The 23,543-nt window shown below is 50.3% G+C and overlaps 1 protein-coding gene across 1 annotated transcript in view; it reads left to right on the top strand.

The window, feature by feature from the left end:
• The window catches only part of LOC111840254 (NACHT, LRR and PYD domains-containing protein 3-like), a 93,129-nt gene extending 74,126 nt beyond the window's left edge, over nt 1–19,003 (top strand). Inside the window, exons 11-12 of the mRNA XM_072711727.1 lie at nt 17,813–18,004; nt 18,441–19,003. Coding sequence (XP_072567828.1) covers nt 17,813–18,004; nt 18,441–19,003 — 755 coding nt within the window. The remainder of the gene's footprint in view (nt 1–17,812; nt 18,005–18,440) is intronic.
• The last annotated feature ends 4,540 nt before the right edge of the window (nt 19,004–23,543 follow it).

Raw genomic sequence — 23,543 nt, 5'->3', positions numbered from 1 at the left:
CTTACATTTGTCTATGTTAAATTTAATCTGCCAGGTATCGGCCCAGTCACTAATTAAATCAAGATCCCGCTGTAGCTGCTGAGCCGCTAGTTCAGTATCTGCTACACCACCCACCTTGGTGTCATCTGCATTTTTCACCAGTTTACTGTATATATTGATGTCTATATCATTTATGTAAATTAGGAACAATAGTGGTCCTAAAATTGAACCCTGCGGTACCCCACTATGAACGCAGACCCACTGTGACATTGTGCCTCTTATAACTACTCGCTGCTTCCTATCTGTTAACCAGTTATCAATCCAGGTCGCTACAGTTCCTAAAATACCTGTCGCTTTGAGTTTAAGTAAGAGCCTCTTGTGGGGGACAACATCAAAAGCCTTTTGGAAATCTAAGTAGATGACATCATAGGCCTTCTTATCATCAACTTCCTGAGTAGCTTCCTCAAAAAACTCCAACAGATTTGTTAAACAGGATCTACCTCTCCTAAATCCATGCTGGCTATCCCTCAAAATGTTATTTGATCTACCATTTTCTCTTTGATTATAGCCTCCATAACTTCACCAGTTATACAAGTTAGACTGATTGGCCTGTAGTTTGACAAATTACTTCTATCCCCTTTTTTGAAAATGGGCGTTATGTTGGCATGCTTCCAATCAGAAGGTACCACACCTTCAGATAAGGATCTTTGAAACAGTAAAGTTAAGGGTCGGCAAATAATATCCCATCTCTTTTAACACTATAGCAGGGCTAGACATAAGCCGCGGCACCGCGGCCAATGGCCGTCGTGCCTTTCAAAATTGGCCGCACGCCTCCTCAAAATTGCGCCTCCTCAAAATTGAAGTACCTTACAGCCAAGATTGGCCTGCCTTTAATGTTTGTCTGGCCGTATGCCCCCTTTTTACCGAAAGTAATGTTCATTACACAAAAGACTTGCGCACGACACGGTCCACTTTACCTCGTCAACAATCGATGCATCTGTACTGAACCCGAACCCAACCTTCGATACGAGAAACGAGGTCGACCCGCACATCTCGTAATTCCCAACTACTGAATGGACCGCAATGAATTCTGGACTAATACGATCATGTGTTCGTCGCATGATTGGCTGGTACGGTATGTATCGTCCAGCCTACTATGGAGCCACAGCAATGACAATGGTGCATCATCGGGGGTTACGTTTTTGATTGGAAAAGCCATCCGACGGTTTCCAAATAACAGATAGGTGTCCTCTTCGGTAATCATCGTGTAGTTGTCGTCTGCTGCTTATGCTGTCACCATGCCTCGCAAAGATCGAGAACGTAAAAGAAAGCAAGCTGAACTCGCGGCTACTGCCGCAAAATGTTGCAAATTATCTACTTTGTTCAGGTAAGTGTCAGATGGTGTTGTAAAAAAACATTTGCCGAGGCAGAGCAGATTTGACTCAGAGAAGTACCAAGCTCTGCTGGGAGGATATAGGACTGGTAGCGTGCAGTGTGCAAAAAACGAACGTCAAGTCAATTGTCATGTACACTAAAAGAATACGGGTGTTCTGAGCAAACAAATACAAGAATATTGACGGCTCCTTTATTGTTGGATTTTGTTTTTTGAAAAAAAGCTATATATATCTATATATATATATATATATATATATCTATATATATATATATATATATATATATATATATATATATATATATATATATATATTCTGTCTCAAATCGAAGGTCGTATTGCGTAGGTTGTCTAAACTTGGTAATTACAGTAATTGGTAATTAGTGACTCAGTATTGGCCCAATGCCTTTTTGGAAAGTTTCTGCTTTTTTGAAAATAAAAAAATGCATCCTTTATGGAAATAAAATTCCTCCACAAGGCCCGAGGTGTCCTATGAAATTTAAATAAATGAAAAAAACATTTTTACTCCAGATTTTAGCCTTGTGCCCAGGCTTAATGGCCTTGTGCCCTAAAAAAAATATGAATAGCCAAGGCCAAAGTGGCTGTGCCCTCCTAAATCCTTATGTCTAGCCCTGCTATAGGTAAGATGCCATCAGGGCCCTGTGATTTATTTATTTTGAGCTTAGCTAGGCTTTGCAAAACATCAGCTTCAGTTATATATATTTTAGTTATAGACGATGCCGGACTAGTAATAAGAATTGGAAGTTACTAGTGTCCTCAACAGTGAATACCCGTTCAAAACTATCATTGAACTCATTTACTATATCGATGTCGTTTTCAATTATAAGACCCTTACTATCCTGCAGATTAGTAATTTCAGCTTTTAGAGTTAAAATACTGGAAGAAACTTTTAACGTCATCCTTAGCCTCCAATGCGATCTTCCTTTCGATATTCCTTTTAGCTCGTCTAATGTCATTTTTTAACTCAGCCTGTAGATTTAGATACTCTTGCTTTATTCTGTTATCCTCAGTTATTTTCCATTTCTGGAACAAAACCCTTTTCCTCCATACTTTATACTTTATTTCTCTAGTAAACCACCTAGGTTGCAATTTCCTAAATTTATTCTTGCTGGAAACAGGTATGAAGTCCTCTTGCACTTGCAATAATGTGCTTTTAAAAAATTCCCATGCCTCTTCAACAGTTTTGTTATTTAACTCCATCCAGTTCACAGATTCTAGTTTTAATCTCATACAATTCAAGTTAGCCTTCCTAACATTATATATTTTTGATTTGGACTTTGCTCTTCGGGCACTAAACTTAACCTCAAATTTAACCATGCTATGATCGCTACTGTCAAGTGGTTCTAAAACGTCTAATTTACCAATCCTGTCCTGGTTATTAGAGAAAACCAGATCAAGAATGGCATCTCCCCTGGTAGGGGTGTTAACAAACTGAGTAAAAAAACAATCCTGTACTAATTCCACCATCTCCAGTTCATTTTCAGAAGAGCCAGCAACAATGTCCCACTGCATCCCCCGTAGATTCAAATCACCCATAACTACCACATCATTTTTATTGCTCATAATCCTAATATCACTGTATAACAATCTGCTTTTCTCGGCAGCTACATTAAGTGCTCTGTAACAAACACCGACAATTAGGCTATTTGAGTTTTTAGCATCTAATTTTACCCATATAGTTTCCGTAGTTTTACTTATATCAGTAAGCTCCCTTGCCTGCAAGTTTTCCTTCACATATACTGCAACACCACCTCCCTTCTTACCTATACGGTCTTTACGGAACAACGTGTAACCATCCATATTATATTCTTGTCCATCCTTTTCTCTCAACCACGTTTCAGTTATTGCTATAATATCATAAGAGTCTGATGAGATAAGAGCCTCTAAGTCAGGGGTCTCCAACTCCGGTCCTGGAGAGCTACTATCCAGTAGGTTTTCTATCCTACCCGGCTTCTGATGAGCCACACTAGTTCTCAGGTAAATACCAGGAGCAGGTGTGGCTCATCTGAAGCCAAGTGGGACAGAAAACCTACTGGATAGTAGCTCTCCAGGACCGGAGTTGGAGACCCCTCCTCTAAGTCATAAATTTTATTCCTAATACTCCTGGCGTTTAAATACAGACAACAAAGGGTAGGCCTATTATGGTGCCCACTTATATGATTTTTTGAGGCTTTCCGTTTCCCCCCACTTACATACTTAACTAACCTCCCTGCCCCCCCACTCCCTAGTTTAAACATTCCTCAACTACTCTACAAATATGCCTTCCCAGTACACTGGTTCCCCTCCGGTTCAAATGCAACCCATCCGGCTTGAACAGGTCCCACCTGTTCCAGAAGGTCCTCCAGTGCCCCATAAACCTAAACCCCTCTTTCCTACACCATCCTTTTAGCCACGCATTTAATCTCCTTATCTCAGCTAACTTAGCCTGACTTGTGCATGGCACGGGGAGTATTTCAGAGAATACAACCATGGACATTCTGCTTCTAAGCTTATTGGCGACTTCTATAAATTTATCCTGCAGAACAGCCCTTCTACCCTTGCCTATGTCGTTGGTGCCAACATGCACCACAACAACTGGATCCACCCCAGCTGGGGCCAAAAGCTTGTCCACATGATCTGGAAGGTCTCCTACCTGGGCACCAGGCAGGCAAGACACCGTACAGGACCCTCTATCACACGTGCACACATAACTGTCTACTCCCCTAATAATTGAATCCCCCACTACCACAACCTCCCTCTTCCTGGGGGGAAGGGGCTCCTCAGTGCCCAAGGGCCCACCTGCCTCCCCAGTCCCTTCCGGCTCTAAAGCTGGAAGCACCTGAAACCTGTTAGACACAGACACCTCAGGTGATGCCGCCTCTGTAACGTGTGTGCGCCTTTTCCTGCGTCTACGACCTATGGTCACCCAGCTCTCTCGACCTCTCTGCTCTTCATTCTCCCTCCTCCCCGCTAGTGGCGTACACACCATCTCCCTAAACGGCATATTAACTAGCTAGTTATGGTTGTATTCACACGATTGTTGTGATGAGTGTGGCTTTTTGCACTGTGTGTAGATGGATTTCCATGTTTGTGTTTAGGTGAGTTTCTGTTTGTGTCATTTTAGACAACATCCAAATGAGAAAAATAAAACATCAAAATCATCACCAAAAACACTATCAATTCATTTAATTGTTTTTAAAAATATTTTTTACAAATACTTTATAGCTGCTCATTGTCAAGACTGTGGGGCAGGCGAGCAGGAAAGCAGGCGAGCGGAGCCGTGAAGTCGGACAAACAGGGTTTAATAGCAACAGGATGGCTGACAGGCACGAACATCAAGACAATACTGTACAATGACGGATCTGGGTAGACAGACTGAGACAAGGACTAAATACAAAAGACTAGGCAGAAATAACAGGACACAGGTGATCACAATCGGTAATCACACGAGGTAACGAGGTGGGCGTGGCACACATTGGGATTGAACGGAGCGGATCGTGACAGAACCCCCCCCCAAAGGCGCGCACTCCGGGCGCGCCTCAGGGGAGGCGGCGGACGAGACAAAACCGGGGAAACAGGACCTGGAAAACAAGAGCAAAACATCAACGAGGGACCGGGAACAGGACAGACACAGAACAAGAACAAGGACCAACAGAAAGACAGGATGTGACAAAGAACAGGAAACGTAGACAGGCAGACAGAGAAGGGAGACACAGAGGAAACACCCACAGGTGACACGAAGGGGCCAGGAGTGAACAAAGGAGGAACAGAAGGACGAGGAGCAGAGACAGGCGGAACGAAGGGAGGAGGAGCAGACAAGGGAGACCAGACACGAACGGACGGAGGACAAAGGGGAGCCCAGGGGAACCCAGGTGGGCGAGGGATGGCAGCCGGAGGGGCCGCAGGCGACAGGGAGGCAGGAGCAGGAGGAGACCATACAGGGGGCAAGGAGACAGGCCAAGGGACAGACGAAGGGGACAAGGAGGGAGTCGGAGGGGGCACCAGCGAAGGCAAGGAGGAGGGGGAAGCCGCAGCAGGCAAAGGCGCCGTCCAGCGACGCGCCAGAGCAGGGGGACCCGCAGGCGACCGACGAGGAGTCGGAGGTGGGACGGAGGCCAGGCGACGAGGCATCGGAGGTGGACCCGCAGGCGACGAGGCGTCGGAGGGGGACCCGCAGGCGATGGCCGACCCGGAGCCGCAGGACCAGCAGGCAGCCACCGAGCCACAGCCAGGGCCGAACGGGCGACCCAGGGGGCAGGGCGGGCGGGACCCGGGCCTGACGCTTGTGTCCCCTTCCTTTACGGGACACCGAAAGGCGGGGTCTGGGCTGACGTTGGCCCCCCTGGGGCAATGGCAAGGGAGTCATTAGGGAGGTCGGTGCTGGGCGGACAGAAGTCAGGGCCTCTAAAGAGGCAACAGGCGAGGCAGCCGGAGCCTCGGGCGTGGTCGCAGGCGGGGCAGCCAGAGCCGCGGGCGTGGCCGCAGGCGGGGCAGCCAGAGCCGCGGGCGTGGCCGCAGGCGGGGCAGCCAGAGCCGTGGTCAGGACAGGCAAGCCGGGCTGGACGGGTAGGACAGGCGAGCCAGGCTTGTCAGGCGCCAGCAGGACAGGTGAGACAGGCAGATCAGGAGGGGGCGCCTCAGCAGGCGCCTCGGCCATGCAGCCAGTAGGGGGCGCCACGGGCAGAGCGGCTTCCTCCGCTGCAGGCGGAGGCGAAGCCAGGCCCTTGGGCGGAGCTGCAGCAGGTACCCTCAGTACCCGGCCAGCAGGGGGTGCCCCGGTGGGCACCGCCATCACGCGGCCAGCAGGGGGCGCCGCCATCACGCGGCCAGCAGGGGGCGCCTCAGCGGGCGCCTCGTAAAGAGCGACGGCAGCTGCAGCAGGCGGTGCAGCTGGAGCTGCGGGCAGGACAGGAACAGGCGGGTCAGGAGCAGGCTGGTCCGGAGCAGGCTTGACCGACGAGCAGGGCTGGACGGGCAGAGCGGAGGCCTCAGGCGGGGCCGCGGGCAGGACAGGAACGGCGGCCTCAGGCGGGGCCGCGGGCAGGACAGGAACGGCGGCCTCAGGCAGAGCCGCAGGCAGAGCGGGTGTGCGGCCAACAGGGAGCACCTCGGCGGGCGCCGCCGTCACGTGGCCAGCAGGGTGCACCTCAGTTGGTACCTCAGGTGTGCGGTCAGCAGGGGGCGCCGCCTTCACGTGGCCAGCAGGGGGCGCCGCAGTAGGCACCTCGGGCAGAGCGGCGACGGCAGCTGCAGCAACCGCAGGCCGGACGAGCGGGTCAGGCTGGACAGGCGGTGCTGCTGGCAAAGCGGCGGCAGCAGCAGCAGGCGGTGCCGCGGGCAGAGCGGCGGCAGTAGCAGCTGGTGCTGCAGGCGGTGTCGCGGACAGAGCGGCCTCAGCAGCAGCAGGCGGTGCCGCAGTCAGAGCGGCGGCAGTAGCAGCTGGTGCTGCAGGCGGTGCCGCGGGCAGAGCGGCGGCAGCAGCAGCAGGCGGTGCCACGGGCAGAGCGGCGGCAGTAGCAGCTGGTGCTGCAGGCACGTCCGGAGCAGGCAGGTCCATAACAGGGGCCAGGGTTGGCGCCGGGAGTGCAGGTGCTGCCCCTTTAAGGGCCTTGGGGATCCGGGGAGTGGCGTCCCAAACGGCCCTGGCCCCCCTATTAAACAGGCGTGCTGCCCGAAAGTCATAAGCCGCCAAGGGTGGCGGCATCTTATCGGCGGGGCTGGCGAGGGGTACCTGCAAACTGGAACCGGTGATGACGCCCGGGGTGACGGCAGCGGAGAGAGAGCAAGCCCTCAGAAAGATCGCCGGTTCCTCTTCCTGTCTTTGTTCTCTCCTTTTCTTCTTCCGCCTCCGGCTTGTGGCGGTGGAAGGAAGCGGCTGCGCCGTCTCTGTGGGGACAGAAGGCGGTACAGCAGCCCCAGCACAGCACAACGCGACCAACTGGGCTCTCCAGTCTGTAATCCGCTGCATTAGCAGCCGAAGATTCCCTGCAGGAGGTGCGCGTTTCCAGGTGGGGGTGCCTCCCTCAGGAGGTCTCCGCTCCGGCTGGCCATGTCCCGGGCTACGGGGTCTTCCTGGACCTCGGGTTGGGATAGCCAGTATATCACCTCTTGCAGCAAGCCGATCCGTTGGTTTTCGGCTTGCTGCGGTGAATTGTTGTTGAGATCCGTCATTCTGTCAAGACTGTGGGGCAGGCGAGCAGGAAAGCAGGCGAGCGGAGCCGTGAAGTCGGACAAACAGGGTTTAATAGCAACAGGATGGCTGACAGGCACGAACATCAAGACAATACAATGACGGATCTGGGTAGACAGACTGAGACAAGGACTAAATACAAAAGACTAGGCAGAAATAACAGGACACAGGTGATCACAATCGGTAATCACACGAGGTGGGCGTGGCACACATTGGGATCGAACGGAGCAGATCGTGACACTCATATTGTCTTTGCGTTTGTTTGGGAGTGTAAGATGGTTAAAATATATTCTGATGTAGTTGTACATCTTTAATTTCACAAAAAGAATCCTTTGCATTTGTTCTTTTTGCACATGCCGTGACTGTATGTGTTTTCTGTGCGAGAATAGTTAGTTTTGTCCTAAGACGGCACCCGTAGGCAGTGACACCAGACTCTCCTCAAGTGCGAAATGTGAATTTGCATTTTTACCGGGTGGTTCTGGAACACTCCTTAATATTCATGAGAGAATATTCCTTATTGGCCACTGAATGCCTTAGACCAGGAGTGCCCAAATCCAGTCCTGGAGGGCCAGAGTCCTGCACATTTTGGGTCTCCTCTCATTTAACACACCTGATTCAATTGCTTGTGCTAATTACCACACAGCACTTGAGCTGAATCATTTATGGTGGAACAGAGAAAGAACTAAGCTACACTGGGCTCCAGCCCCCCAGGACAGAATTTGGACACCCCTGCCTTAGGCAGAAAAAGCAGGCAGCGCATGTTGATGTTCACTGGCCAATCAGGTAGTGCCCCTCTCATAAATATTAATGAACCGGTCAATCATGTAGGGCTTCACTTATGAATATTAATAAGATTTCCCGAACGACGGTGCTAAAAGAAATTTGCACGCGGGACACACTGGATGTTAGTGTTGTGCGAGTCGGCTTTTTTTTTAACACTCGCCCCAAACCGACCCGTCAGGAGAGCCAAACCGCCCCGCCCAACCCACAAAAATACGCGTGGATAATGACCCAAAACCCGTTGTTGTCATTAGTCCTCTGTATTTAGCCCGCGTTTCAGTTTGTTTCCCCTGTCCGGTCATTGTAATGTTACTGCGTGTTTTCTTGCCTGCCCTTTTTATTAAACCCCATGTTCCCTGATTTCCTGACTGCCGCTCCTCTGTCTCCGCTCCGTGTCCGGCATACTGCACGACAGTAATACTACAATTTTCGGTACGATAATAGCCAATCTGCTTAACTAATAAACACAGATGTGCACAACTTTCGCCAATGTGCAAATACGTTCAATTATTAAGACAATTTATCCCAATATTAAAATTATACGTACCTTATGATTGGTAGAGGCAAACGGAGTCAAAAACGGGAAACTGTGATTAATAAAATTCAAATACGTGCAAAAAAATAAAAACCATAAAAAGTGGAATAGCAGCGAACTCAAACACACGAAATCTGCGCGGAAACGGACATTTACCAAGGTAGTTAACTATTGACTTCCTCTCGTACATTTCTGTACATTTCCGTTGCAGAACGAAGCGGGAAACAAAAATGAACAAGGCTAGTTTCCAAAACTTTTCCATAACTTTTCCTCTCTATCCAAGAATTCCAAAACTTATCCAGGGCTTGGAAAAATTATTTCAAAATTCCAAAACTTTTCCAGGTTTTCCATGACCACGGGTACCCTGATTGAAGATGATGACACAATTTTATGCAAGATTAACTGTGTACCAAGCAACAACAAAGAAACAGAAAGATCGATTTTTACGTCGTTATTTATTGAAGGGTTCTGGATAATTGCACTTAAGACATCTCTCACACAAACACACACAAGCGCGCATGTATGCAAAACACACTAGTTGTCAAAACTGTAACATCTGATGTAACATCAGATCTGAGAACTCTATCAGATTTGGATGAACTTAGTAGAACTTAGATCTTCTTTTAACTTAATTTTGTCTAAAATGAAGTAGAGCAGAGCATACTTAACCGTGATATTTCACCAAACTAGTAGCTTATCTTACAAACTGAGAACTCCAAAATTGAAAAATATACGCCGAAAATACGTTTTGATCGATAATGAGATGCGTTTTGTAACTTTCTGACCCGCCCGCACCCACGATATTTAAAAAATGTCTGCCCTAAAACCGCTCGCACATGCGGGTCGACCCACGCATCACTACTGCATGTGCGCCGGAAAATATCGAATTTCGTCCGACATCATTGAAAATTATCCACAGCACACAGCGCTGTACACACTGAGCGCGTATATAAAAAAGAAACTCAAATGTCAGACGAAAAACACAGCTGCCACCAGTGTAATACTGGTTTGTGGGTGATTTCGGGGCTTTAAGACTGAGGAAGTTAGAAGATTAATACAGTAAAACCCTCAGATACAGACTAGCTCTTCTTAAAACTCCCGCTCCTTTTTTTAATCCCGTCTCTCTCTCCCCCTCATTCAAAATAAAAGTCTTCACAACAATATCCAACAACACAAAATGGATACTGCTGAATTAACTGAACGAATCACTCCCACGAGATGACTCGTTCTTCCCGAGTCACATTAAAGATTCGTTCAAAATGAACAGATGGATTTCCACCACTAATTCAGAGCGGCTTTGCTGTGACTAAAGACCATGTCAGACAATCGCTGTAAATACTGGATCCTCATGGAGCGCAACTCAGACGCCGGAATCGTCTTCGGAGGCATTTGTATTGGAATCCAGGTCCAAAAAGTATTAAATATCACTTTAAATATTTAATAATATTACTTAAATATTCTGTTATTGATGGCCATTTTCAAGCCGCACGTGCTGGCTTTAGCGGTTAGAAGGAAAGACAGTTATTATTAGTATTAATAATCTCACACGTCCATCCAGGGGCGCCGCCAGAAATCTTGGGCCCCATGAAAGATTAGAATTTTGCCCCCCCCCCCCTTTTTGCGAAAAGGTAAAGCCCCTAACAGGGCCCCATGTCAGTGCTGGGCCCCTAGAATCGTTCTAACCTTTCCCCCCCTGGCGGCGCCCCTGCGTCCATCACTCGTACTCCCGTCTGGATTATTTCCTAGTCAGCAGCTCACTGCTGAGTGACATTTCAGACACTGAGATACACCCTATAGCTGTCAGCGATCATGCTCCTGAATCTTTAACCCTAATAAATAAAAAGGCCATTCCCCCAATTAGAAACTGGAGATTTAATACATCTTTGCTTAAAGATGGAGATTTTACTAACTATTTCAAAAAAGAGTGGGCTTTATATATAAATAAAGAGAAAACAACTATATGTGCTGTTAAAGACTTAACCGGGGATACAGGATATGACCCTGATAGAATAAACAACACTTTCAGGGACTTTTAAAAAATCTTTATACTCACCACAGATAAACCCATCTAAAGACGAAATTGACCAGTTTCTTGATAGTATAACCCTTCCGAAATTATCAGATATTCAAACGATGGCACTGGATTCTCCGCTGACACCAAGTGAACTCCAGGAAGCTTTGAACAGTTGTAGGATCACACATGCACATATCACAGGGCCTAAATTCCAGGTGGCCTGAGACAAGGCCGAGCCTGGTACGAGAGGCACCAAAGGGGGGTTACACACACAAACACACACACACAGATAACCAGGGAGGCTAGCACTCCAACTTTTATTGCCCAAAGATTTAGGGACCTACAGACAAGCAGAGTGGACTTCCCGGACAGGGGTCCCTCGACTTGGCACCCAACCCCCTCCACATACACTCTGCCTTACATTTCACTCACCCAACAGACAAACACCCTAAAGGAAGTTTCATTTAAGTTTGGCTTTTGTATACCCTGTATATTGATTTACTCACGACTACTAGTCTCAATATACAGATACGTTATGTTTGTATGTGTCCTAACTTTTAGAGAGTCTTCTGTGTTAAAACCCCCCCCTTCTCTTCCAACATTCCTTTGTGGTCCTTATCTGATCTTGGTGGACGGTTACCAAGTTTCTTTGTTTCTACCATGCTATGTTGAAAGAACTGAATTAAGGTGTATCTTATCCATTCTGGAGAAGATGAATTGGCACAAGCCACACCAAACAAAATATGTTGTTTCCAGATGTGCAACTTATATTGATATTACCACAAACTAACGGCCACGCCTATCTATGGATAAGATGTGCTGTTTGTAATAGGAATATTCGATGTAATATCCGCACAAAGTGTAACATCTGTTGAGGTGCAACCCAAAACCCCTGTATCCTATACTGATATGAATCAGTCACATAGATACAATAATTAATTGTTTAATCAATTAATGCAGATGGTATGAGGTATGTACCTGTGAAGCTGGTATGGCATGTTTGGTATCAAACTGATTGTTAATCACCCCTGATTCCAAATATGGTCAGTGATTACCATAAAAGTGGATGTATCAAAAGTTATAACAGCTTAATGAAAATCATCAGTAAAGGTAGAATCTGGCGGGCCATAAATCCCCAAAAGGACTGATACAGACCCCCTTCCGAAAGCCCGCCAAATGGATGGCCAGCCATTGGGCCAGGAGTCGAATTCCTGGTCATCCCTATTCATGAACTTTAGACCATAAAAATCCTGGCACCTCAGAACAAAGGCGAGCAGAACAACCGCCAACCAGAGCAGAACAACCGCCAGCCGGCGCAGAGAAAACCATCCGCCCGAAGGAGAACATCAGCCCGGGAGAAGAGAAACCCACAAGAAGCCATCCGGTGAAGGCCCAGCTGAACAGAGAACAGCACCCAAGACAAAGCTTCACCAGGAGAGAGAATCTAAAGGGACTCCACTCCACTGCTCCAAACGCCGCGCCTTCCTGAGTGCCATCAGCTCAGCAGCTCTGCCATCAACTGCCAAGACCCCCCCCCCACTCTTCAACCAAGTAAACCAACTTCCTTTCATTCTAACAACTTAAGCTGTTCTGTTTAACCTGCTATAAGACTTTAGGGTCGTGTTTCCACAAACTATGCTTGCTTTGCAGAACAGTATTTCCCATTTCAGGTTACTCATTTAAATCCGGTCATTGCATTTTCATAATTACATTGTTTGTTGTTTGTGTTAGGTGTAATGTCTGTCTTATGTCAGTTGTAGTGTTAGCTAGGAATAAATGCATGTCTTTTACACAACTTTAGCCTCCGTCATTGTGTGTCTCATAATAAGTTCCTGCCATTGTGCGATCTTGCTACACGCTCTGAACCTCAAACTCACCGGAAACATCGCGAGACTCTCTCTCATCGGCCGTGAGGGGAGCTTCGCTACCAATTGTTTACATTACCTGATGAAGCAGCTCGCTGGACGAGCCTTCTAACCCAGGTTACTAAGCGATACTGGTAATTAGTGAATCCCATTTAAGTGTCACATTAACAGACTCACAGGGATACCCCAATTGAGTTTGGAGGAGCCGACCATTCGGCATAACAATCGATTAATAATCAGCATTAAATAATAATTAATTAAACTTTAATTAATTCAAACATATTGGTGGAGAATATTAAAATTTATTTGAGCTATTAATTCCTACACAGTATACCCAATAACAAGGCTCCAGGCCCAGATGGATTTCCAGTAGAATTCTATAAAGAATTCTGGACAATTCTGTCACCAACATTCTACAGAATGTTGCAGGAAACCAAGGAAAATGGTAGACTACCACCAAATATGAATTCTGCCAACATTAGTCTCTTGTTAAAACCAGGCAAAGACCCTATATTGCCTACCAGCTATCGTCCAATATCCCTTATTAACGTTGACCTTAAAATAATCTGCAAAGTTCTCTCAAAAAGAATAGAGAAGATAACCCCTCACATAATTCATCCTGATCAAACTGGTTTCATAAAAGGGAGACACTCATCAACAAACACACATAGATTACTTAATCTGATAGACTATTCGTGCAATAAAAACCTTCAAATTACAATATTGTCTTTACATGCAGAAAAAGCATTCGATAGAGTTAACTGGAATTTTTTTATTTGCAACATTGCACAAATTTGGTTTTGGAACCTCTTTCATAAACTGGTTAAAAATATTATATAGTTCCCCAACAGCATGTGTTAGGACAAATGACCAAACATCCTCCAGCTTCTGTCTCAAGAGGGGCACCAGGCAGGGATGCCCTCTCTCCCCCTCACTGTTTGCAATTTTTATTGAACCACTAGCAGCAGCAATTAGACAGGCTATAGTGATTAAAGGCATTAAATGCAAGAATGTAGAACATAAGGTCAGTCTTTATGCGGATGATGTGTTACTCTTTCTCCAGCATTCACAATCCACAATCCGCTCTCAGGTAATTACATTAATAAACTCTTTTTCAAGAGTCTCAGATTATTCAATAAACTGGTTAAAATCTACAGTTCTTCCAACTAACTGCTCCTTTCAGAACTCTTCCTCCACTCCACTGCAATCTGGGGATATTAAATATTTAGGTATTAATGTTTCACCTAGGCTGGCAGATTTAACTAAATTAAACATCAATAAAAATGATGGTGTTACCAAGAATTAATTATTTATTTGCAATGATTCAAAGTATACCATCACCTGACTGGTCTGGACTCCGCCATCTCTAAATTCCTTTGAAAAGATAAACCGTATTAGCTTAAAAACGCTGCAAAGGACCAAGGACAAAGGAGGACTAGATCTGCCTAACTTTCACCACTACTTCTTAGCCAACAGGTTAATCTCAGGGTGGCTAAAACATACCCTCTTAGATGAACCTTGGCTAGACGTAGAACAGGCACTATGCAATAACATAGAGATTTCGGATCTACCATTCATTAGCTCAAACATTAAACGACACAAATGCTTCAAAAGCATCAGTATCAGCTCTTCTCTGACAGCATGGTGGGAGTTTCTAAAAACGACTGAGTCTTCATTAATCCCATGCAAATGTACTCCCATCTGGAACAACCCTGACATACTACTAAACAATAATATGATAAATTTCCCGGATTGTAGTTGTAAAGGTATTAAATACTTGGAACATATATTCGAAATAGACTTTATCCCCTTTGACTTATTAGTTAAAAGATATAGGATTAACAAGAATAGATTTTTAGAATATCAACAAGTTAAATCTATAGTAAAAAGGAAATTCAAGTCTAATCAAATCAAATTACAAATACCACCAAGTGTGGCAGAATTCCTTAATCTCAAAACCCCCAAATTACTCTCTAAAATATACAGGACACTTTTGAAAATGGATGAATCAATATCCCTCCCTATTGCAAAATGGGAGGCAGATTTATCAATCAGCTAGGACCACAATTTCTGGTCTAAGACATGTTTAAAAACCTTTGAACTGATTAGAAGTCCCAGTTTACAATTAATACAATACAAAATCCTGCATAGAGTGCACTATACAGGGCATCAGATGTTCAGGATGGGTTTTACGTCTTCTAACAACTGTTTGTCTATATGCATGTTTCAGGTTGGGTCTTAGACTCCACCTGAAATAACATCTCAGGCTCTATTGCCCCCCGCCACACTTCCTGCTGGTGGATGAGGCCCCAGCTGCCGATGCGTTGGTGGTTCTCGATGTCCGGGGCTGGATGCTCTGGTGTGTGCTGGCTCACTATCGGCGGTTGCCTGTTGGGGCCTGGTCCTTCCGGCTCTGTCGGGCCCTGGCTGGGGGGTGGGGAGGCCCTTGGACCTCTGGGCCCGGGGTCCAGTCTGCCCTGGTGTGGCCGGCCGCCGACAGAGCCTGCGTGCTCGCTGCCATGGCCCCCTGGGGCTCCTGCGATGTGGCTGCCGGATGGCCCCCCTCCGGACCGCTCCTCTGGCCTTTTCTGGGTAGGGGCTGCAATTGTCCCTGCGGTGGTCCTCCTGGGGTTCCCGTGCCCTGGGGGGCCTCTGGATGTCTGGGGCCTGGGTCTCCTCCGTGTCGGCGTCATGTCCTGGGTGGGCGGAGCTGTGGCTCCCCACACACACTACTAGACATTTATATGGAGAAACCTTAGGAACACCAGCGCGCTGACACACAAAGGTGTGCACACAGGTGCTCACAGACACGTGCTCACGGACACACACTGACTTGATCAGCTGTTGCTTCTGGGCATGTATTGTAATGCTGGTTGTGTGTGATGTTCAACAACATTTAACGTTTGAGGGTCGATGTTATTAGTACAGATGTTGTATGTTGTCTTTCTCTTTTCAGCAGACATGGAAGCAGATTATCTGTTTTGTTTTTTTTTTTCTCCCTTTTTTTTTTTCCCTCTCTCTCCCTCTCTCTTTCCCCCTTCTTCTCCTTTGTCCCCCCCCCCCTCCTTCTTTTGAGGAAGTAAATAAAAATTAAAAATAAATAAATAATAACATAAATAAATAAATACAAATAAAGTAGTCCTCCGCAGAGGGGGGGTGGAGGAGGGAATATTTAAAAAAATAATAATAAATAAATAAAAAATATCTGGTGCCGTTTTGTGGTAAATATGCTTGTGGTGAATGTGTCTGATGAACGTCCCTGCTTTTTAACTTTATTTACCCGTAATTAAGCTGTTAGTTTAGCTTGCACCGCATTTTGGCGGCTCTTCCCGCCAGCATTGCACGCCGTCCAACATTTCCTGAGCTATTTCATAAACTTCAGTTTCCGTTTCATTCGGGAAAGCTGTGCTGTTTTTAGATCGTACAGAAACATAAAGTACAGGCTGCCTGATGATATTAATAATTCTTCCTCCTGCCTACAGACTCCTGCCAGCTGATGCTGGACCCCAACACAGCAAACAGACACCTGTCTCTGTCAGGGGGGAACAGGAAGGTGACATGGGGGGCAGAGCAGCCATATCCTGATCATCCAGAGAGATTTGACCGTGAGCCCCAAGTTCTGTGCAGAGAGAGTCTGACTGGCCGCTGTTACTGGGAGGCTGAGTGGGATGGACGTGGAGCCCTGATAGGAGTGACTTATAAAGGAATCGGGAGGAAAGGACACAGTGCTGACTGTGGGCTTGGAGCCAATGACAAGTCATGGAGTCTGTGGTGTCGTCCTGACAGTCACTCTGTCCGGCACAATAATAAACATACTCTCATACCCATAGAGCCCTCAGGCTCCCGCAGAGTAGGAGTGTATCTGGACTCGGGGGCTGGTGCTCTGTCCTTCTACAGAGTCTCCTCTGATGGACTGACCCCCCTGTACAGATTCACCTCCTCATTCACTGAGTCCCTCTATCCAGGGTTTCGGGTTGATAGTGACTCCTCAGTGTCACTATGACTTGTTGCTGGTTCTCCTGGCAAAAAGGTAAAATCTCTGCTTTTTAACCTTTATAATCCTTTTTACTCTGAAATGTATGTTTGACAAAAATAAACGCCTGTGTTCAGCGAGCTGTATAAATAAATAAAGTATAATTTAATAGTTTTTCTCTCTGACTAAACTGTAACTTAGGCTACGTTCACACTGCCAGCCACATCGTTCAGTTCCAATTTTTTGCTCAGATCGGATTTGTCTATCTTGACGGTTCACATTCATAACTAGAAGTGACCTGTATCTGACTAATATGAACGCATCGGTCCTCCGAAACGTCATGCATGCACATGATATGTTTTTACACGGGTAAAAAGCTGGTCGTAAAATTGGCACGTTGTGCGGCCATGACCGCTGCACTGATTCGAGTCTTTTGCCTCCTTAAACTTTGACTTCAGGCTCTTTATTTTTCTTTGGCATTGTTGCCACGCTCGTTTGTGTCCACACTGTGCCATTTCTGTGACAATTATTTCAATTACTATTCTATTACGATAGGTTCCTTCCAGTTTAACTTGATTAGATTCATTTCCCCAACTTCTCCATCCTTCCACTGACTGTTATCGCAGCTTTCCCCCATTTTTACCTTCTCGCGCTGCCGGTGCAGGCTAATGATGTTAGCGCATGCGTATAAGCAAAAAGCCACATGAATTCCGATCTGAGCGTTCACATTCAGGTCGCATGGCTGACAAGTGAAATATGAAAGTGGCATAAATCCGATTTGAAAAGATCAGATTTGCGTGTCCCCCTCTCCTGTATATCGTAGGGGCTCCTACCATTTAAACAGAATTCACTCTCTTACCTTTTGTTCATGCGTGCAGGGTGTGGTTGTTGGTGACGTATGCCCAAGCGGGTGCGCGGGTTCTCTCTGGTGTTTAGGCACGTTAAAATAAACTCACTTGTTTTTTGGCGCTCTTCCTGTCTTGACTGCTTCTTTCCTTTTTGCTGCTGCACCGCAGCTCTACAGTGGTGACCCCGATGTTTCGGTGTGTTTGTTTTTCGCTCCGACCATGCTCGCTAATGCAGTTGCGCTCAAGCTCCCGGAGTTCTGGTGCGGCCAGGCGGCGGTCTGGTTTGTGCAGGTGGAGGCTCAGTTCGCCTTGCGCAGGATCACGGAGGACGCAACGAAGTATTACTACGTCGTTGCAGCGCTTAACAGCTCCACGGCGGCTAGAGTGGTGAGTCTGCTGCAGAACCCTCCAGAGGCAGACAAGTATGGTGCCTTAAAGTCTCTGTTGCTGGGCACTTATGAGCTTTCCGAGACAGGGCGCGCGCGCCGCTTGCTCGCGCTGCCCGGGCTGGGTGATTCACGGCCCTCGGAGCTGATGGATCACATGCTAGCTCTCCTAGCTGACCATCAGCCCTGCTTTATTTTCAGAGAGCTTTTCATGCAACAGCTGCCCGCAGACATGCGGGGGGCGTTAGCTAACCTCCCACTTAAAGACGGTAGGGAGCTTGCTAGGGAGGCTGACAAAGTACACACCGCCAGGCTGGCAGCTTGTGCAGCCGTGTGTGCTCAGAGCTCGGATAGCTCCCCGCCTCTCGCCAAAGCTACTGTTTCGGCCGCGCAGCGGAGCGGTATACCAGGTCTCTGTTTCTACCATGCACATTTCGGTGACAAAGCAAAAAATGCACCGCCCCTTGCCGTTTTAAGGGGATGGGAAACGCACGGGCCGGCGCTCGTTAGCGGCAGCGAGCGTCGGCAGTTCCGGCAGCCTGCTCTTCGTCACGGATGCTATGTCTGGCCGCCGTTTCCTCTGCGCCACGGGCGCGCAAGTCAGTGTTTTGCCTGCGTCGGTGGCGGATACGCGCTCTGGGACGAAGGGGCGGACGTTGGAGGCTGCTAATGGCAGCAGTATTTTGACTTATGGCACTAGTGTCGAGGCAGTCTGTTTTGGTGGCCAGTGGTTCCGGTGGCATTTTGTGGTGGCAAAGGTGTCCACCCCGCTGCTGGGCGCCAATTTTTTATGTGCCAACAACCTGCTGGTGGACATAAAACACCAGCACCTGGTTGATGCCAGGACTTTCCATTCGGTGCGGTGCTCGCAAAGCAGGGCTGGTTCGTCTCAGCTGTCTAGCACCTTGGCGGCAAATGACACTTTCGCCCGCCTGCTGGCGGAGTTCCCAGACCTCACCCGGCCCACCTTTACATCAGTCACGGCCAAGCATGGTGTTGAACACCACATTGTTACAACAGGGCCGCCGGTCCATGCCTGAGCCCGACGCCTGGATGCCGGTAAATTGGCCATCGCTAAGGTGGAGTTTGCTGCATTGGAGAGCCTCGGGATTGTTCGCCGTTCCAGCAGCGCCTGGGCCTCCCCTCTACACATGGTACCCAAGCCTGGTGGGGGTTGGCGCCCATGTGGCGATTACCGCCGGCTTAATGACACCACAACCCCGGATCACTACCCGATCCCACACATCCAGGACTTTTCCTCCCGGGTGGCGGGGGCATCCATTTTTTCAAAGGTTGACCTGGTGTGTGGCTACCACCAGGTCCCAGTACATCCAGGGGACATTGCACAGCCTACCATCCGCAGGCCAATGGGTGAGCATTTTCAGCGCTCCCTGAAAGCCGCTCTTTGGGCCAGCCTCAGGGACGGCGGCTGGGTGGACAGGATTCCCTGGGTTTTGTTGGGCCTCCAGACCGCTCTCAAGTCAGACCTGCAATCCTCGTCGGCCGAGTTAGTCTACGGGCAGACTCTGCGTGTGCCAGGGGATTTCCTGCCCACCACCACAGCCCCTTGGTGCGCTGAACTCCAGCGTTCCGCTCTGCGGGACTTGGCTGGGGCTTTCGTTCCAGTACCCACGACTCAACATGGGGTGCCCCAGTCACATGTTCCGGAGGATTTGGCCGGGGCCGCATATGTCTTTGTCCGCCATGATGCTCATCGGGGCCCGCTGCGGCCGCCGTATGATGGGCCTTTCCGTGTCCTACAATCAGGGGACAAGTGTTTCACATTGGACATTAGGGGCAAGCCGGACCGGGTTTCGGTGGACCGTCTGAAACCTGCGCATTTGGACGTGGACACCCCAGCAGCCCCCACCCCTGCTGCTGTGCATGTGCGGGGGCCTGCTCCGGCGACGGCTGGGCACCCAGCCTCCCAGCCTATTGTGACTCGTTCCGGTCGGGTAGCCCGACCTCCCCGCAAGTTGGACTTGTCTGTGTTTGTGAATTCTGGGGGGGCGTGTGTAGGGGCTCCTACCATTTAAACAGAATTCACTCTCTTACCTTTTGCTCATGCATGCAGGGTGTGGTTGCGGTTGTGGTGACGTATGCCCAAGCGGGTGCGCGGGTTCTCTCTGGTGACTTATCTACGTATTTAGGGTATAATATTCCGGCCTCCCCGAGATTATGCTTTCTAGGCGATGTAAGTAATATGGATCTGGAGGGTAGTGCAACACAAATGGTTCTCACCGCCTTGTGCATCGCCAAGAAAACTATTCTTGTGAATTGGAAATCAAAAAACAATCTGAGTATTAATCAGTACAAAGGTCTCTTGCTGGACCACATTAGTATGGAGCGAATGTCTGCTTCCTCCAAGAATCAATTGGCCAATTTCAACTCTGCCTGGTCCCCAATAATTGACTCCATCATTTAGTAGGTGTGTGGCGTCATGGCTTTGTTGTTCCTTGTGTCCCTTGGGTGTTGGGGGGGCTCTGGGGGGCGTGGGTGCCGGTGGCTCCATGGGGCTGGGGGCCTGCGGTTCCTGGGCTGGGGGTTGTGGGTCGCCCCGGGTTTGGCGGGGTGGGGGGGCTGGGGGCGTCTACCCGGTGGGCGCGGGGGGGGCCTGGCGGCCCGGGCGGGGGGCGCCGGCCCTGGCCGGGTGGCTAGGGCCTCGTGGGTGCGGGGCGGGGCTCGGGGCTCCGGGGGGCCCGCTAGTGGGGGGGGGGGGCCTCGTCTGTGCCGGGGGGGCCGGTCTCCCCCTGGGCGCCCCTTCCCATGTGGGACTGACTAGGGTATCGCTCTGGGAGCCTCTGGGCATGCTGGCCTCTGGGGGAAGGGCACCGGGGCAGGGTACAGAGGGTACAGGTCCCAGGTCAGTCTGTCTGGTGAGTGTAGGTGTTTGTGTGAGAGAGGCTCGTCAGTGAGGCCTTCGCAGATGAGGCTCCGGATACCCCCCTCGGGTTGGGTGGGGGTGCTGCGGCGGGGGGGGTGGTGCCCCCGTGGGCATTGGCGCCGCGCATCCGGGCGCGTCGTGCTGGATGCCCGCTGCCCTGCTGCATTACCACCTATTCCCCCACAGCCCCCTACAGCCCACACCCACCAACACCACACTCCATATAGGTACTGGGGGGTGATCAGCTAGTCACCCCTCATCTCTTTTAATTCCACTTTAGACACCACACCCACAACACCACACTGCATCACACAGAGGGAAGGGGGGGGGTGACTAGCCACTCACCCTCCTCTGTATTATTTTAATTGCACTTTAGACATACATTCATGTCACACCACTCTTTCTCATAGGGCACTGGAGGGTGGGGGGAGCTGTGCAGGTCCTGGGTCGGCTGCTTTGGCAGCCCACAGCTGGACAGCGCGACTCCCTTCCCCTCTATTTTAACTTCACTTTAGACATTGAGGGCCTGTGGGGGCTGGGGGGGGGAGGACCGCAGCTCTGGCTGGGGTATCCATTCCCCACTTGAGTCCCCCCACATTTTAACTGCACCGTAGCTCCACACACACGTCCATTCCCACTGATCAAGGGGGGTGGTGGGCGGACCGGGGCGGTTGGGGGATGGGGGGGGCAGCGGGTGTTGGCTGGCGGGCCCGGGTGCGGGGCGGCGGCGTCCGCGGGGGGCTGCCGGCCTTCGGCGGGGTGCCGCTAGCCTGCGACCTGGGGGGTAGGGGAACATCTTCTGGAGCCGACCACTGGACAATTCCAGGGCATCTGCTGTTGGGCCTCGAGATGAGTGTGTGCGTGCGTGTATCTAGTGAGTGTGTGTGTGTGTGGGCGTGCGTGTCTGTGTGTGTATCTGGTGAGTGTGTGCGTGTGGGCGTGCGTGTCTGTATGTGTGTATCCGGTGAGTATGCATGCTCTGTTTGTCTGCATGTATGGCCTGGGACGGGGGAGCACGTCGGTGTTGGGGTGGTGTGGGTGTGGTGGGGTGCGAGTGTTTGGTGAATGTGGGTATCTGGGTATGAACGGCTCGTCGCCGATGCCGGCGCAGATGAGGCCCCAGACACCTCCTTGGGTTGGGGCGGGGGGGCGCTGCGGCGGGGGGCGGTGGTGCCCCCTGGGTGTTGGCGCCGTGCGTCCGGGTGCGCCTTGCCTGGCGCCCGCTACCCTGCGGCACTGTGGACTATCACCGCGCGCCCCCCCTGCCGGCCTGCATCCACCTACACCACACATAGGTAATGGGGGGTGATCAGCTATTCACCCCCCATCTCTTCTAATTACACGTTGGACGCCACACCTAGACATCACACCGCACCACACAGAGGGAAGGGGGGGCGATTCGCCACTCATCCCCCCCTCATTATCTTAACTGCATTTTAGACATACATCCACGTCACACCACTCATCCACATAGGGCATTGGAGGGCGGGGGGAGCTGGGCAGGTCCTGGGTCGGCTGCTTCTGCAGCCCGCAGCTGGACTGGGCAGCTCCCTTCCCCTCCATTTTAACTCCACTTTAGACACTTAGGGCTTGGGGGGGCCGGTGAGCGTCTTTTCCCCATATGCTCCCCCATATCTCAACGACACCTTAGCTCACAATGGTGAAAACCCACCTTGATCAGTGATCAAGGTGGGTGGGGGGCGGTTGGGGGGCGGACGGGGTGAGGGGTCCTGGGTGTGGCGGGGGCGGTGGGTGCCAGCGGGTGGGCTCGGGGGGGGTCGGCTGCATCTGGGGGGTGCTGTCGGTCTCCGGCGGGGTGCCCGCTCGCCTGCGATCTGGGGGGGTGGGAAACATACTCTGGGCCATCCACTGGGCAAGCCCAGGGCATCTGCGGCCGGACCTCAAAGACGGGCAGGTGTGACTGGGAGTGTGTGTCTGAGTGTGTGTATGAGTGCATGCATGGATCTGTGTGTCTGCAGGTTTGTCCTGGTACGGGGAGCACGTGGATGATGGGGCGGTGTGGGGGCAGCAGTGAGGGGACTTGGGGGAGGGAGGGAGGGTGCGGGGGGTGGGGAGGGAGGGTTGGGATCTGGGCTTGGGGGAGGGGGGGTCGGGGTAGCCAGGGGCGGGTGTGCTTGGTGTGCTCGGGGTGTGCTCGGGGTGTCCCCCTGGTCCCCCGGGTGGGGGTCTTGGGGGGGGGACGGGTCTCCCCGGGGCTGGCGGGGCCCCCGCGGGGTGTGCGGGTGGTCCGGGGTCCGGGCTCTGTCCGTGCCTGCGTGGCCGGCCTCCCGGGGGGGGCCGGCGCGCTGCTGCCTGTGGCCGTGGGGTTCCTGCCTTGAGCTCGCCGGTGGGGGGCGCCCGGTGACTCCCCCCCTGCCTTCCTTGGGTGGGCGCGCAGCCGTCCGGTGGCGGGGGCCCGGGTACCTGGCCGCTATGGGGCGGCTGGGTCCGTGACCCGTCGGGACTCTCCCGGCTGTCTGGGGGCCCCGGGGCGGCGTTGTTGTGGCCTCGCACACACACTGGGAATCATTCCATGTTAACCTGCACACTCATACACTCACAACACACAAACATACACACATACACATATGCGTACACACACACATACACGTATGCGTACACACTCACATACACGTACATATGCACACGCACACACATACACACACTTTCATATCAACACACATACACTTAGAATG

The sequence above is a fragment of the Paramormyrops kingsleyae genome, chromosome 4 (assembly GCF_048594095.1).
Source record: "Paramormyrops kingsleyae isolate MSU_618 chromosome 4, PKINGS_0.4, whole genome shotgun sequence".
NCBI lineage: Eukaryota > Metazoa > Chordata > Actinopteri > Osteoglossiformes > Mormyridae > Paramormyrops > Paramormyrops kingsleyae.
The sequence above is the reverse complement of the archived record's forward strand: the minus strand, read 5'-3'. Positions and strand labels throughout refer to the sequence as shown.